This window comes from Pleurodeles waltl, chromosome 3_1, assembly GCF_031143425.1.
Source record: "Pleurodeles waltl isolate 20211129_DDA chromosome 3_1, aPleWal1.hap1.20221129, whole genome shotgun sequence".
In the NCBI taxonomy this organism is placed as follows: Eukaryota; Metazoa; Chordata; class Amphibia; order Caudata; family Salamandridae; genus Pleurodeles; species Pleurodeles waltl.
In genome coordinates, this window is record NC_090440.1 from 1,733,820,045 (window position 1) to 1,733,837,602 (window position 17,558).

The 17,558-nt window shown below is 43.0% G+C and overlaps 1 protein-coding gene across 13 annotated transcripts in view; it reads left to right on the top strand.

Annotated features, from left to right (window-relative positions):
* IKZF2 (IKAROS family zinc finger 2) overlaps window positions 1-17,558 on the top strand; it is a 165,080-nt gene that overhangs the window by 4,161 nt on the left and 143,361 nt on the right. For 4 of the 13 annotated variants that reach the window (XM_069225639.1, XM_069225647.1, XM_069225644.1 and 1 more), the window contains exons 1-3: window positions 5,801-5,931; window positions 11,266-11,314; window positions 14,013-14,117. In XM_069225639.1, coding sequence (XP_069081740.1) covers window positions 5,929-5,931; window positions 11,266-11,314; window positions 14,013-14,117 — 157 coding nt within the window. In that variant the 5' untranslated portion in view covers window positions 5,801-5,928. Of the gene's footprint in view, window positions 1-5,800; window positions 5,932-11,265; window positions 11,315-14,009; window positions 14,118-14,225; window positions 14,378-17,558 lie in introns of those variants that run through there. The other 9 variants (XM_069225637.1, XM_069225646.1, XM_069225643.1 and 6 more) reach the window with 5 other exon arrangements.

Here is a 17,558-nt window from a genome sequence, read left to right on the forward strand (position 1 = left end):
CATAGAAGCATAGTAAGAAGCTTGTCTGACACATAGTTAGAAGCTAGACTGAAACATAGTGAGAAGCTTGTCTTACTCAAACGTAGAAGCTAGACAGAAGCACAGTGAGAAGCTTGTCTTTCACATAGTTAGAAGCTAGACAGACCAATAGTGAAAAGCTTATCTGACACACAGTTAGAAGCTACACAGAACAAACTAGACTGAAACATAGAGAGACACTTGTGTGACACATAGAAGCTAGACTGAAACATAGCGAGTAGCTTGTCTGGCACATAGACACTAAACATAAACATAGTGAGAAGCTTGTCTGACACAATGGGTCCGATTTAAAAATCAGAGGAGGGGAATACTCCATCACAAATGTGACAGATATCCAGACCGCTGTATTAAAATCCCCATTGGATAGAATGGGATTGTAGTACTACAAATGGGATATCCGTCATTTTTTTGATGCAGTATTCCCCTCCACTGACTTCTAAATCAGGCCCATAGTTAGAAGCTAGACAGAAACATAGGGAGAAACTTGTCTGACACATAGAAGCGAGACAGAAACATAGTGAAAATCTTGCCTGACACATAGATGCCATAAGTGACACAGAAACAGAGTGAGAAGCTCGCCTGACACAGTTAGAAGCTAGACAGAAACTTAGTGAGAAGCTTCTCTGAAACACAGGAGCTGCACAGAAAAATAATGAGGAGCTTGTCTGACACATAAAAGCTAGACTGAAACATATTGAGAAGTGTGTGTGACACAAAGTTGGAAACGCAGGAAGACGCTCTTCTGACACATAGTTAGAAGCTAGACAGAACCAGAAGCTTGTCTGACACACAGAGGCTAGACTCAAACATAGTCAGGAGCTTTGTCTGGCATATAGAAGCTACACCGAAACATAGCGAGAAGCTTGTGTGACACTAAGTTAGAAGCTAGACTGAATCTCAGGAAGAAGCTCTTCTGGAGCACAGTGAGAAGCTAGACAGAACCACAGTAAGAAGCTTGTCTGACACATAGAAGCTAGACTGAAACATCATGAGAAGCTTCTCTGACACATAGAAGCTAGACTGAAACATATTGTGAAGCTGGTGTGATAAAAAGTAAGATTCTAGACTGAAACACAGAAAGAAGCTCTTCTGACACATAGAAGCTAGACTGAAACATCACGAGAAGCTTGGCCGACACATAGAAGCTGTACTGAAACATAGTGAGAAGCTTGTCTGACACATAGAAGCTAGATTGAAACATATTGAGAAGTGTGTGTGACTCAAAGAAGCTTGACCAAAACACAAGAAGAAGCTCTCTGGCACATAGTTAGAAGCTAGACAGAACCAGAGTGAGAAGCTTGTCTGACACTCAGAAGCTACACAGAAGCATAGTGAGAAGCTTGTCTGACACATAGAAGCTAGACTGAAACATATTGAGAGGCTTGTATGACAAAAAGTTATAAGCTGGACTGAAACACAGGAAGAAGCTCTTGTGACACATAGTTAGAATCTAGACAGAACAGCATTGAGTAGCGTGTCTTTCACATAGTTACAAGGTACACAGAAACAAAGCAAGAAGCTTTTCTGACACATAGAAGCTAGACTGAAACATATTGAGCAGTTTGTGTAAAACAAAGTTAGAAGCTACACCAAAACACAGGAAGAAACTCTTCTGACACATAGAAGCAAGACAGAACCTACAGTGGGTAACTTGTCTGACACACAGCTAGAAGCTACATAAAAACATAGTGAGAACCTTGTCTGAGAATAGAAGCTAGACTGAAACATAGTGAGAAGCTCGCCTGACACATAGAAGCTAGATTTAAACATTGAGAAGCTTACATGACACAAAGTTAGAAGTTACTGTAAAAAACAGGAAGATACTCTTCTGACACATAGAAGCTAGATAGAACCACATTGAGATGCTTCTCTTTCACGTGCAAGATAGACGGAGCACAGTGGGAAGCTTGTCGAAACATCATCATAATTTTGTCCAATTCCAAGTGAGAAGTATAGCCAAAACAGAGAACTAACCTAACATATTCAAAAGCTGGTCTGACACAGAGTAAGACACTAGACTGAAACATATTGAGAAGCTTGTGTGACGCAAAGTTAGAAGCTAGTTAGACACATGGTAAAAAGCTTGTCTGGCACACATAAGCTAGACTGAGACATGGTGAGAAGCTTGTCTGACACATAGAAGCTAGACTGAAACACAGTGAGAACCTTGTCTGACACATAGAGCTAGACTGAAACATAGAAGCTTGTCTGACACATAGAAACTAATTAGAAACATAGTGAGAAGCTTGTCTGACACTTAGAAGCTAGACTGAAACATAGTGAGAAGCTTGTTTTACACATAGAGACTAGACTGAAACATAGTGAGGAGCTTTGTCTGACACATAGAAGCTACACCGAAACATAGTGAGAAGCTTGTGTGACACAAAGTTAGAAGCTAGACTGAAAAACAGGAAGAAGCTCCTGTGACACATAGTTAGAAGCTAGACAGAACCACAGTGACAGAACTTGCTTAACATAGTGAAAAGCTGGTCTGACACAGAGTAAGACACTAGACTGAAACATATTGAGAAGTTTGTGTGATGCAAAATTTGAGTTTAGATAAAAACATGTTGAAAAGCTTGTCTGGTACACATAAGCTAGATTCAGACGTAGTGAGAAGCTTGTCTGACACTTAGAAGCTATACTGAAACATAGTGAGAAGCTTGACAGACACACAGAGACTAGACTGAAACATAATGTGAAGCTTAACTGACACATAGAAGCTAGGCTCAAACATAGTGAGAAGCGTGTCTGACACATAGAAGCTAGAATGAAACAGTGAGAAGCTTGTCTGACACATAGAAGCTACACTGAAATATATTGAGAAGCTTGTGTGACACAAAGTTAGAAACTAGACTGAAAAACAGGAAGAAGCTCTTCTGGCACATAGTTAGAATCTATACAGAACCACAGTGAGGAGGTTGTCTGACACATAGTTAGAAGCTAGACTGAAACACAGTGAGAAGCTTGTTGAAACATGGGGATTTTACCCAACACCAAATGAGAAGCATAACTAAAACACAGAACTTGCCTAACATGGTGAAAAGCTGGTCTGATACAGAGTAAGACACTAGACTGGAACATAGTAAGAAGGTTGTCTGGCACTTAGAAGCTAAACAGAAACACAGTGAGAAACTTGTCCAAACATCACCAGAATGTTGTCCAACACCAAGTGAGAAGCATAACAAAAACACAAAACTTGCCTATCATAGCGAAAAGGTGGTCTGACACAGAGTAAGGCACTAGACTGGAACATAGTGCAAAGCTTTCTGACATGTGAGAATCTTGACAGACCTAAGTGAGAAGCTTGGTTGAAGTAAATTTAAGAAGCATGGAAGTGACATAGGGAGTCACTTCTTTGACACATGGGAACTTGGCAGACTATAGTGAGAAGCGTGACTGAAACATAGCACGAATTTTGCTAGAGAAACCCTAAAGAGCATAAAAGAAACATAGTGAGAAGACTGACAGAAACAGTGAGAAATTTGGCAGAAGCATTGCGAAAAGCATGGAAGAAAAAGTGAGAATCCTGGAAGAAAGAAGGGTGTTAAAAGGTTTGGCTGAAACTAAGAGTTTTTCAGATACAACACTGTTAGAGTCTTCGTAGAAGCATAGCAAAACTATTGCCAAATCTCGCAAAGAAGCTTACTGGAACACAATGAGCAGTTGTGCAGATGCTTGACATAAAGGCACCATGAGTTGAAATTGAAAAGCTAGGCAGAAATAAGCAAATTCATAGAGATACTTTTTTGTCTAACATTTTGACATGTTTGTCATAAACTAAGTAAGAAGCCAGATAACACCATTGTAAACTTGAAGATTTACAGAAATGTAGGGAGCAGGCAAGCCATCGGAATTATGCAATTCTGTGGAATTTTGCACCTAGTTATGGATTTGCTGCATCTGTCACACAGGTGGTCATTATGACCTTGGCGGTCCTGCACTGGGCCGCCTGTGGTCTTGGTCAGACCACCAACAGTGTGGCGGTGAGGACCGCCAAATAATGACATCGCTAGTGAACGGGCTGCATTGCATCCAGTTCACCACCTGTACCGCCAGGGTGGTTGGACCACCTGGCCGAATGTTGGCCACCTTTGACTCTGCGGTCCACCTAACACTGCCCGCAGTATTGTGAGTATCCTTACCACCAGAGATTCCGTGATGGCAGCCCCACCACAAAATCCCTGCAAGTAAGGATAGTGGTGACAGGAATGCTCATTCCTGTCACCGCAACAGGACTCCCCACCCCCCCCTCCATGTAGGAGCCCCCCTGACTCTATCAGGAGCTCCCCACCCCCTGCAAGCAGTGATGCCCCCTGTCCTATCTGTCCCCGTTCTCAACCCCCATCCCCTTTCTGAACTCCCCGTTCTGAACCCCCCACCCTCCGATCCCCATCCTGGCCCCCCTCACTCCTATCCACACACGCACACACCACACTTGCATACATACACGCACATATCCACACTTATTCATTCACACACACATGCACACACGGCCACGGACACCCCCTGCATACACGCATTCGCACAAGCACACAGACACATGCACACACATGCACACAAACACAAACAACACCCCCCTCCATTCACACACACACAAACACCCAACCACTCACATAACACTCAACACCCCCCCCCCCTTGTCGGTTGATCACCTTACCTTTCCTTACTGCTAAAGTTTGCTATTGTTCTGGTATTAATGAGGTGAATCCTTCTCCAAGACCTTGTTAACATATGTAAAAATAACACAATTAATTAGTACTAGTCTAAACTCTGATGCAATACACCGCATACTTTGCCTTTTCTTGCCACATAATGTGTCTCTCCCCTGCCATATCATTCCAGTGGCTAGGGGCATGGTCCCAGGGAGATGTTTGCCAGAGGAGTGAGTCAAAGCTAGGCGGATTACCTCCAGCCCAGAGCAAGCTGAGTCCCTAACATGTTGCATTATGCCACACAATTAACCTTTTCTTGCCTTAATGTGGCCCTCTCCTAATTGGAGAGGCCCTGGAAGCAGGCCTAGTGAGATGTTTGCCAGAGCAATGGGACGAATCTAGACAGATCACCTGCATCCCAGGACAAGATGAGATGCCAAAATGTCCTGCATTGCGCCCCATAATTCGCCTTTTTTGCCAAATAACAAATACGGTCCTCCCTTCCCGCATAATTCTAGTGGCCCTGGACATAGGCCGAGTGTGACGAGCTTGTGGAGCAGTGGGGCGACCTCCATCGCTGGGCAAGCTGACAAGCAAGGGCGTCAGCTCATGTTCCCTTTTAGTACCAGATCCCCTCAGCACACACTCCTGAAGTAATATCAGCAGCTGTAATAGGCACTGTTCGAGCCCCCAAACTAGAATACACCATGGGCCTACTCATCCTGCGGCGAGTGCTCTGAACTCCTGTCTACCTGTGCTGCCCCTCCTCAGCCCGCAAACCCCCACCCCTCTCGATCCATCCTGGTTTCTTTCTCAGCTGCTTTGGAAAGAACCGGTGGATCCAGTTTTTTTTCTTCCTCTTGTAAATCACATTGCTGGAGCTATGACCTCTCTCACTCTTTCTCTCTCTCTCTTTCCTGAAAGTACGTGACATTCCTGAGTAACTTTCCCTAACAAGACCATCCCAAAACGCCTTTTTTCTTCTTCTTCCTTCATTTGCTCGTCTCCCTCCGGAGGAGAGAGGTCGTGACTGCGCTCTGCCTGAGTCACCTTATCATCGCACCCCCCACCCGTGGTCTCTTCAGGGGAGGGAAGACAGACCCATATCTCGTAAACTGCCCCCCACACCGCATCTTGAAATTGCCACTTTATCTCTGCTAATCGGAAGTCTCGGACAACTGACGTCTGCTCCCATTGGGCGCTGGAAGCTGGACCTGCTGTCACGCACTTGGAAATGGTGATGAGTTTTTATTTTTTTAATTTTTAATTAATTAAATTAAACCAGTTCCTTCTTTTAATCGTTTGCTCCCTCTGATTTCTTAATTGTTTGAGTGATGCTTCCAGTTAGGGGTTCCGGGGTTCCCGTGTTCCTACGTGTCGTTGCTATCCCCTCTCTTCAATGTTAAAGGCCATTTAAAATGTTTGGGGGGGTTATAAATACAATTCCACAGAAGTATGGCAAATGACAAAAAAAGCTTATGCTTTTAACATGCGATCCCGCTGCTTGTCTATCACTCAACCTTTCACTGGCCACTGAATCCCAGAAACACAAGCCCCCGCTTTTCTTTAAAGAGACCCTGTCATTCTGACCTCAACAGGGTTTGAAGGGTTGAGAGTGACAGAGGGGCGAAGGTAGGATTCTGTATAGGTTACTGCGCGTTTGTCGATGTGTCAGTCCCAGAAAAAAAAGTCGGTGTGTCATAAGTTGTGATATCTCTTTTCGGACTCAGGCAGTGAGCCGAAGGCTCGTGTGGGTCAGAGGTGGTCTGGGTCTGCAGTGTGTGTGGGGTGACGGAGCACGGGACACTGCTCGACATTCACTTTCGAGACTCGGTCACACCTCCGGGTTCGTGGAGTCGGAACTAAGAAGCTCCCTTTGACCCTCCTACCACCACCACCTCCCCTCTGCTTTCGGAGGCTCTTAGTTTGAGGCATTTCTAGCTCAGACTTAGCTAAAAGCGGGTTTCCTGTTGGTAATTTGTTCATAACCGGCACAGGAGGAGAGCATTGCAAATAGGCTGCCACTTTCCACAGCAATCACCTAAATAAAAGATATAAGATATGAGTAGATTAACAGAAAATACAAAAAATAGATAGATAGATAGATAGATAGATAGATAGATAGATAGATAGATAGATAGATAGATAGATAGATAGATAGATAGATAGATAGATAGATAGATAGATTGATTTATTTCTCTGTTGGGAACAAACTTAACAAATTTCAGAGTTAACTGAACATTAACTATCCGGTCACAAACAAACTCGAGTCCATTTGTTCAGTTCACATTGTATTGCTTGTAAGTACAATTAATGAACTAGTAAAATACATGAATTAATTTACAAACCAATACACGGAAGTCTGTTCTTGTGGCATTCCTCGTTTCCCTCCCTCTGCGCATTTTAAGAGTGTTGTATTGTAACATTTCCATAGCGCTTTATACCCTTTTTGTGGACACAAAGCACTTAAAAGAAAGCGAGCAAAAACCCCAGCAAAAGAGAAGAAAGAAGGATGTTGAAGCTCAAGCTTTACCTTCTGGCTGTGTTAGGAATTTGATCCGCCGGCCATGAAAAAAATAATAAAAAGGGGAACCATTTTTTTTTTACTGGTTTTTTTTTGGGAAGTGGTTCGGAGAAAATGAATTGAAGCCGCCTGTATTCCAGTAAGTAAGGCAGAAATTCCAGGAGTCAGGGCTAAATATACTTTGGTGGATCAATACAGAAATGGCTCGTGGTTGAATTATTTAGGTTCCCGCTGCCGGGAGAGTTTTTTTTTAAAGGAAAGGGGGAAAAAATGGAGGAGGGCGCGAGTGTTTGGACTACCCGTGCCCTGCTGCAAGGGCTGTAACTTTCAGTGTGCTTCCAGGCGCTGAAGGTGCAGAGTGGTTGCTTCTGAAAGCGCCACGCCTGTGTGTTTGAGGCTTCACCTTGTAGTGTACATACATGAATTATGATTCAGATAAGATTCAGCGCCAGGGCCTTATGCCGGTTCAACATAGTATTTCTTCTCCTGTCACTGGTAGGACTGGCCTCCTCATTCCTCCGAATGGTAAAATCCTGTCACGTGTTCAGGTTATCAACAATGAATATGCGAGAGGCACTTTACATTTATTGAGCTTAACTCGAGATTATTTGTTTGTGTGCTTGTCTTAGTAAAACCCGACTGAAAGTTACTTTTCAGGGTCTCATTACGAATCTTGGGCTACTTGAGACAGGGCAATAACAGGAGTTACCAGCCCGATTGGAAATACCTGATCCGCGGTAGCACGGTGTGTGTGGTGTGTCTCGTGCACACAGGGGAGCTGCTGAGAACAGCCAGGATTCCATCGAAACTGCAGGGGGAAATGGGGAGCGTGGAATTTCCTGCAGTGTGGCATTGCGATTCCCCGCTTGTTAGGGAAGGCTTAGAGTCCAACTTCCGGCGCTGGTAACTCCCCCTTCCAAGAATTACCATGGTATAGTGACTTTGGGGGCATACCTGACTGTTTTTCAAACCACTCGAAATGGGACCCTCAGTGGTCCAAGGACACCAGAGTCAGTGTGCTGTCTTGGCAAAGTAAGAGTACTTCAAAGTTCAGAGAGACCAAAAGAGGCTGGAAGTACAGAGCAGCAGGGGTGAGACGGTATCAGGAGAGATCTCAGCGGTGGTAATACAGGAGTACTCTTTTATGTACTCTTAAATGTCTTTGTTAATCAGTCCCCAAACGTCCAGCTCCCAAATAGTAAACATGCAACCAGGGCACTGTCCTTTCTATGCCTGCTCATCGTGTACAAATATTCCACCAGTGTTCCCATTTTAATCCAATTTCAAATGTTTTGGTGCCAATTCACAAAGACATGTCAAAGTACATAAAGAAGTTTAGCAGAGGTACTACTTTATGTACTCCAAATGCCTTTGTGAATAGGCCTTCTAGTGTCTGTCTTGCCAGTCCTCCTTCTGTATGATGCTGCTGTTGGCAAACCTTTGACTAGGTAGTACAATTAGTTCTCTTGGAGTGTGCGTGTGCCTGGTATGTGTCCATGCAGTAAGGGCTCGTCTTAGGCATCCTGCATTGGCCTACTTGGTCTCTGTCTCTCTCTGCTCTCTTGAGTAGACATGATGTGGCTGTAAGTCGGCACCATTCACCTACCCATTACTTTGTTCTTTACCTGGCTAGAGGTCATTTAGTATCTTAATGCTACTCTTAGACAGGGCCACTGGAATTATGAAGCAGGGGAGGTCCAAATTATGCTCGAGAGTTGGCTAAATTATGCAGCAAGAAAAGGCAAATTATTTAGTATAATGTGGCACTATTTTTTATTGTATTGCCACAGTATTTTGTGTATTTTGCACAGGGTAACACTGTCTGGACAAATATTTTACTTCATTAGTACAAGTTTAACAACCAAAGTCACCTTTTACAAAGGGCCTCCCACTGCTCTGGCACACTTTTCACCATGTTTTTTTATACATTAGATCTGATTGAACTAGAAATATAATTTTATTTTTGTTAAAATCTGCAGGCTATGGAGCAGATAATGGATTACATAGCAAGTGCAGAAAATTCACAGTTATGTGGAAAAAGCAGCAGATGCAGATGCAGAATTAAATATTTCCAGTCATGCTGCACTTGGCTAGTTTGGACACAAGATTCAGTTTAAAGTTATGGTTGGCCAAAGCAATGGTCAGATGTAAGTATGAGAATCAAGTAATGGTCAGGTCGAAGTAATAGTGAATTCTAAAGTAATGGTGAGATTGAAGGAATGACAATTAAAGTTCTTGGGGTTGAAGTAATGGGATCACTGACTTCAGCTATTCATTTAGTTCTGACTTAAACCTACATGAACACGACCCCCTTCTGAGTCCATACTTGTAAATGAATCCTACATTTGTGGTAGAGGTGGAAAGGAGTCCAGGAAGAGTGACAGAAAATAAAGATTACGCAAGAAATCACTGAATATGATAGTGTGATAGCAGTTAGGCACAAACAGGCTTATGCACTCAGCCCATCGTGCATCTGCTTTTGATACATTGTGCATGGTCTCCAGATTTGGCCTTGCATGCTGAGTGCTATCCTTTCTGGTGCTGTACCTGAATATCAAATGTCCATATGTCTTGCCAAAATATTATGGCCAAAATACTGAACACTATAATATGGTGGTAAAAGCAAATGTACAATAGGTAAGTATAGATTTACTATTTTTAACTAACAATAGATGTACCTTGACAATATTGTTGTGGTCAATTTTTTATCACAATATTTTGATAAGATCTTATTTTTCTCCCCGGTACTTTGACATTTAACCATAATTTTAAATTTCTGTCTACCTATAACTCCTTGAGGCCATTCTGGCGTTAACCACCTTACCTATGAAAAACATGTCACTGCAGCACGCCCTCTCATGCCCTTCAGCCTACAAAAGGCCTAACTGCTCCTAAAATATACACCTACATGTGATCCCCAGCTTTATCCTTACACACATGCTGTCCACTTCCCAAGAATTGCCTCAGCCTCCTCAACGGGAGGGCTTAAAACACCTCTTCTAAAATAATTTAAACAACACCCACCTCTCCTCTTTCTTTTCCCAAACATGTATGCACCACATTTAGAAAGAAGCCATCTGAGGTTGAGTTTTGGCTTCCATGTTGTGTGTGACTCTGCGGCTCAGGCATCTACCAACATTTAGGATGATTTTATTATGTATTAAGATGAAGGAAACCCTAGCCTATTGACCACAGAGAGTCTAACTACAAGGTTCATGCACTCCTTGTCACCATTTTACTTTGAGTGATACCCACTACGATGTTGAAAAATGCAAACATTTGTATCTTTCATTTTCATCTCTTGAAAAGGTAGTGATGTTAAACACTGCACATTACTTTGTACTCCAAAAGGCACTTAAAAATGTAGAAAGTCGCAAAGCCAATATTTGTAATTTGAGTGTGTCCTATTTGATATATGTATGTAGGGATTGTTGTGTAGAGCTGTTTGCTAAGGTCTGCGCTTGAATCAGTCCTAGGGACATATAGAACAGCAGGCACTATTTACATTATTTGAGCTACAGAAATAGCTTTGAAATGTGATCTCATTAATGTCTGATGACGCTAAGACAGCACTACGGGTAAGGTATTGGCTACATATACAGGTGAGGCATAATACGGGTCCTAGTTAGGGCTCCGACTCAACTTTTCACCTTTCTCAGAACTAAAAATTGAGTAACTGAGTTTATAAATACGAATAGCTTGTACTGAAGTATCGGCGGCCAATGAAGGGTGTGTTTTGCTCTTTACAAACGGAGCCTTCTCCGGCGAGGACATCCTTTTCTCGCAAACTAGACGCCATTGATGGTTAATGTGGAAGTTAAGTGAAGGGGCATTTTTGGGGTATACGTTAATACATCTTTAAGCTTCTGCACCAGTCACTCATGGTGGAAAAGAAACCCCTTTGCGATCAGAGGGGCACTCGAGCAAACTTGTGCCTCCGGGCAGGTGGCAGAGTTATGTGGGGGTATCTCTCTGCTGAAATAAGTCGTAAAATGTCGTCGCTGCGACTCTGGCGTCTGCCTGAAGCTTGCCACGTTTGTCTTTCAGCACTGCACTTTGACTATGGAAACAGAGACGGCGGATGGCTACATAAATAGTGAGTACTTCTCTGCACCCCGCTGTACAACGTGTGTGCTTTTCTCTGTTGGGGCTGAAGGCCGCACAGTCTGTGCTTATCCTTCCTTCCTCCCTCCCTCCTTCCCTCTATCCTCTGGGTCACTTAGGGAGTAACAAAAAAGTGTTGCTACTATTTGGGGACACATAGCCCCCTACCTACCTGGAGCAGAGGTTCTGGTGACTGCCACAGTCTAATCGTTGAATTTTGTCTTGAAGGCCAGTTTAACAGTGGTGATGGTTTCTGGGCGTCAAGGCTAGGGTGCAGAGTGTTTTTTTCAGACCAGGGTTTCTTTTACTTGTCTACCACCCTTCCACCCCCTCCCCTTGTATTTTGTAGAGGAAATTGTATTTTGGTGTTGTGTATGTATATATACTCATCTGAGGTTTCTAATTTGGGTGCAGTCACCAACAACTGTCTGAAGGTGGTGGTAGCGCTGAGAGAATTTTGTGGGGGTAGAGATGGCGCTGAAGATTAATGCCCCAACTAGAGATTTCATGCCTCCCCCAGCCCCAGGATGTCCTCTGTAACCCCAAATGGATAACATGACCACAAGCTGCAGAGCTTCCCCGTAGCAGCTAATGTTGGGGTGTAATGTTGAACCAATCAAGAGTTGTGCTAGCTTTGAGTTTCAAATACTCTAGGACATTCTTAAATTGACCGACTGTATGTTAAATTACGTTATTTTGTGCTGCGCTGCTCTATTCAACATCTTGGTGTGCTACACTATGCTGTTTTATTATGTGCTGTGCCATACTAGGTTATAGGATGTTAGGTCAATTTAGGTGGGATTGCAATGCACTGATATGTTGTCATTTTATCTTACGTTCTGCCCTTGTAGGGTGTACAAAGGGTTGAACACAATCCTTCAGATGGCCTTTCAGTGAGTGGCCTAGTATAAATGTGGGCTTGGCAGACTTGCATGGCTGCCTCTGCCTACATGCTTCTGTGTGTGGTTGTGCGATCGTGACTACAATTGTTGTCATTCATTGTGTGAAAAGAACCACGTTTTTTATTCTGTTCGTGGAGTCGAATAGTTTTGTGAATGGGGTTCCATGGCTGCAATGATGAGTGTTTGTTTGTGACCATACGTACGCACTTTGCTTGTCTTTCAAAGTCCCCTCTCGTGCCTCTTGCAATTATCAGATAACCATCAGACGACATAATGATTCATAACCTCTGGATGCTTGTGCCTTTATAAGATACATCCACCTGGATGTACATGTGTATTATTTATTTGATATCTGGTTTTGTTAATCCTTAATGGATGGAACCGTAGTACCAGTTTTATTGTATCGATGGCCTAAATTAATATACAATAATTAACACAGAAATGCATTATTTCCCATATAATTTAATTCATAAAACAATGTTCTGTTTTTGTTCTGCCTGCTTTGAAACTCTATCCAGTCATTCCCTGGTACAAAATCTTTAGCGTGTTTTTTGCCTGTATTATGTGATCATGTATAACTGGTTATGTTGAAAAGGTAATGATAACGCTGTAGAATGTAAAGGGCCTTTGCATAAAAGTGGGCAGAGAAACAAGCAGTCTGCACTAGTCTAGTGGAGAAGTGTGGCTCAATGGTTAGAGCAGCAGACCCTGAAGCAGAGATCTGGCTCAAGACCAGGGTTCAAGTCCCGCTTCGGCAGGTCTTGGGCTCAATTCCCCTTGACCAGATAGTTCTCGCCTCAGTGCCTAATCTAATTCATGGGTCCCACTCTGCAACTCTGGGCAATAGCTTGCTTAATCTCCACAACGGCCCCAACAGCGCTTGGATGCCTGGCTTCACCCTGGGAGTGCTCAGGAGTGGGCGCCTTACAGGGAAAAGCCAGGAGGGGTTCTGTAGCGGTATGAGTACAGCGCCTTGAGACCCTAACGGGTGAGTAGTGCGCTATACAAGTGCTAATTTACATTTTTTTTACATTTAGTCTGTACACAACTGCACTCACACAAGTGTTTGGTTCTCTTTATTTAATTTGTGTTGAGGTGGGAGCTGCTATTTGTCTGTACATCTGTATGGTTCTGTCTGTGTGTTTAAGCAATGCGTGCGTGTCTGTGCTTTGTGATATGGTTTTGCTCTGTTTCCATTATAGTGTATTTTGTTGCTGTGTAAAGCATGTGCATTTGTTTTGTTGTTTCTGTGTGTGTGTCTGTGTATGTAGTCTGCAGTTGTGTATATGTGTTTGCTGCTAAATGCTGACATGTGGAGAAGGTATGATTGTTTACATGGAGCACATGGTTAGGTGATTTTAGCCAGGTGTCTTTTGTTGTGTAAAGTATATGCTTGTATGTAAAGTCTGTGTTTATATAAACTGTGTTATGGCAGTTGTGTGTGTATGTCTGCTGCTGTGTATGGAGTTTTTAGACGACCTGTGCATCTGCCATGTAGTCTGCTCGTGGTTCCACTGTGTGGTCACATGCGTAGCAGGACAGCATTAAGCCTGTAGGTATTTGTAAAGCGCCAAGAGGCGTGGTCTGGGGCGCATCAAAGCGCCCTTTCCTGCGCACACAACATTGCATGAGCGGCAATCTCCCTCGGCTGCAGCTGACCCCGCAGGCAGCCGCAGGACCTTGTTTTTGTCTGGTTGGGGCTGGCTTTGAAGCTTTGATCTCCGCCTTGAGCATCAGCTGTCTGTGGGGCAGTAACTAAAGTCCTTCTTATTTGTTCCATGAAAGCAGGAGACTCCGAGCTTCTGCCCGAAAAGGATCCCTCCAACATGGCCATTGACCTCACGTCCAGCACGCCCAATGGGCACCACGCATCGCCAGGTCACATGACGAGCAGTAAGTCTTTCATTACTTTTTCGTTTCATTGTATGGCTTCGCCCCTACAATCCCCCGTGTCAGCCTCATGTCTGAGAAGGCACGGCCGTCGATGTGGGCTTGGCAGACGCACAGAGAGGAGGCAGCTCCCAGCACCGAGCAGTCAGACGGCCCAGATACCTGGACTGCCAGACTGCTCTGGGCTCCCTCCGCGATGAACCTGCTGCCACCGCTCGCCTACCCCAGGCTGGCCTTCGGGGGGTGGTGCCTCCCCGCGCCAGGTAGGCTACACTGGGATGTGCCGGACTACGGACACAAGGCAATCGCATTATTTCACTTTCTTGAAACAGCTCGAAGTATTTTAATGATATGGTGTACAATGTTACTTGACTGACGGTGCTGCCAGGATAGCTGTCCCATCCTTGGCTGTTGTCATTGTTACTATGGGAAACTGATGTACTTTATATAGATGTCATGGGTGTTAAAATCATCTTTCTCTCTTTCCTTTCTTTTCTTTTCTTCTCTCTTCTTTTCTTCTCTCTTCTTTTCTTTCTTTCTTTCTTTCTTTCTTTCTTTCTTTCTTTCTTTCTTTCTTTCTTTCTTTCTTCCTTTTTTACCCTTTGGTTTCGTTTTCTTTTGTTTCATCTTGATCTCCTTTCTTTATTCTTTTTGTACTTTGTAAAGTTGTTTTACCACTCATTCTCTCTTTCATTTTGCAGGCTTCTTGCTTTTCCTTCAGTGTTTCTTGTTTTTTCTTCTGTACTTTCTGTTGGTGCGTTTCTCAGTTTCCATATGCATTTCTCACTGTTATCCTCTACATTTTCCTTTCTGATTGTGATTCTTCTTCTATTCTCCTTCGGTTCTTTATTTCTATCTCACTTTCTCTCTCATCATGTTTTCTTTTCCCTCTTAGCTTCTGCTGTTTAACTTTTCAGTTTTCTATGGTACTCCTTTCTTTTTTTCTGTTCCTCAGTCTATATCATTTTCCTTCGTTCCTTTGCAACGTTTCTCTCTTTCACTATTGTATTGGTTGCTTTCCTTTTTTGTACATTCTGTTCCACACATTTCTCAACTAATCGCTCTTGCTCTCATTTTGGTACCCTCTTGCTTTCTCTTTAAATTATGCTTTTCATTTTACATTTTTGTTGTGCTGTGTATTTCTTCCTATTTTGTGTGTTAACGTATTTTCTTGATTATTCCTATCTCTGAATGTTCATGCTTCCCTTTTTCCTATCTATCTATCTATCTATCTATCTATCTATCTATCTATCTATCTATCTATCTATCTATCTATCTATCTATCTATCTATCTATCTATCGGTCTCTCTGTCTGTGTGTCTGTCTGCTTGCTTTTCTGTCTGTCTTCCCTTGTTTCTGTCTGGGCGCGACAGACCCCTTACTCTGTCTGTTGTACTCAGAATGTTCTAAAGAAGTATCGTGCACGATTACATCTCGAAAGTTGTGTTTGATAATTTTTAGATGAAAAAGAGTAAATAATAGGTAAGCAAACACTTGATCGCGCGAAACGATGCGATCAGTAACGACGGCACTTACTCAGTGTACACGAGGTTGTGCTTGTGCAGCAGGTGCACAGGGAATGGGAGCGAACAGCAGCCTCCTTTAATGACAGGTTAGTGGCGGCTTGTGAGTTCTGAACGTGGCGGGGATTACATCCATACACTTAATCACAGCGTGTAAGGGTGGGCCACAAGAGTGTCTACCTCATTCTCACGATTTAGAGAATTTCATTTTTAGCGGATCGTAAAAAAAATTGACAGAAGGCCGAAGTTTTAATGTCATTTCTTAAAAGATGTGTTCATGAAATATTTCAAAGAATGTTTTGTTTGACAAGCAATCCCCATCTTTAACTGTGGTGCTGGCAACAGGTTGGGTGACTTTCATCCCAAGAAATATTTCTTTGGAAATTAAGCTGTTATTCGGAATTATTTTTAAAGGAAATTATCTCAAAACATTTTCAAAATGGAGGGATGGCGATTGCATAGAAGCAACACATTCTATAAAATACGTCTCTATTCAAATAGGCCAATGCCATGGCTGCTCGTTGTGTCAGGGCTGTGGTAGAAATAAATCAGAGCTACTTACTAATTGTGGCTGGGGCTGGTCATCACACTTTGGTCTGAATCGCCTCTGGGCGTAAGGGTGATTTTGAAGTGCAGATTTGTTCATGTGGATGAGAAGGCAGTCAAGACGTACTCACTTGAGACTGGCAGTAGGTTATGCCACCCATGACTAAGGTGCTGTTGTGACTCAGAGAAAATAGGACAGAAGCAGATGCATGCAACAATTTCACAGAGCAATATGGTTGAAGTAGGCAGAGAAAAGACCATTCAGAGACCGTTATTGCACACAGTTGTGATACCATCAGATGTGTTAACATTTATAAAATTATTTTGTGTAGCATGGATCCTGTGAACTGCACAGTTTCCTGGTGCGCCAACAGTGCAGATGAATTCCGGCACTTTTCACTGCTTTTTGGACATGAACTTGACTCCTCACAAAAGTCACAGTAAAATAACATTAACATTGTTAACACAATATATTCCAGGACGATAGCTCAGTAAGCTGAAAGTTTGTGGCTGACAAAAATGTGATGTCTTGGAGATCATGAGTCTGAATTCCGGCAAGGCAGACTCAGCCTTACTTTCTTTACTAGTGGCTAAAATGTGTGAAGTAATTTGAGTAATAACCGTAACATCTGTCATGTGCAGCGCCTAGAAAGGTCAGAAGTGTAATATAAAATCCTAAATAAAAACACGGTTTAGCAACAAAATCCAAGCATAAGTCAGAAGATGACCCTGTGCTTTTCTAGAAGTTTGGGAATATGTTCCAAAAACCATTTTTTAATTTTATTTTCAGGAGTGATCTCAAAAAAGTAACACAATTTAGGGGGGCTAAGCACCTCCTACTGAGATCTCTGTAATATCTGCAAGTCGGAGGTCAAATCTCAGTATACCATTACATTGTTCAAAGGATGCGGCAAACAGCTATTTTGATTAAAGGGTGATCATTGCATTTTTAGAGGTTCTACACACCAATTTGGAGACAAGGGTAAAATAAAAAAATGAATTCTTTGACAATTAACGTCTGTATTCTTTTGCAAGATATGCAGTTTTGGAAGTTGAACACTTCCAGCCTTTTGTCTTCAAAGTGTATTGAAAGAACTCTAACCGTGTGCACCCAATGCACTGTGTCTGCCTGCAGCTTGGTACTGCAGAGATGGCACTGTGGGATAACTACACAGGCAGCAGAAAACCCAAGCCCTACTAAAAGTATGCTATCGGTGTTGGCTACAGGGACACTTGGTGCAGGTGAAATTCTCTTGTGAGTCCATGAGCTGCTCTGGTGTTCACTGTCCCAAACAGCCCTCAACACTCTACAGCAGCATCCTGAAAATGTGTCATGTTTTGGAGCAGCTAGAGTTACATTTCAACACCAAATCAC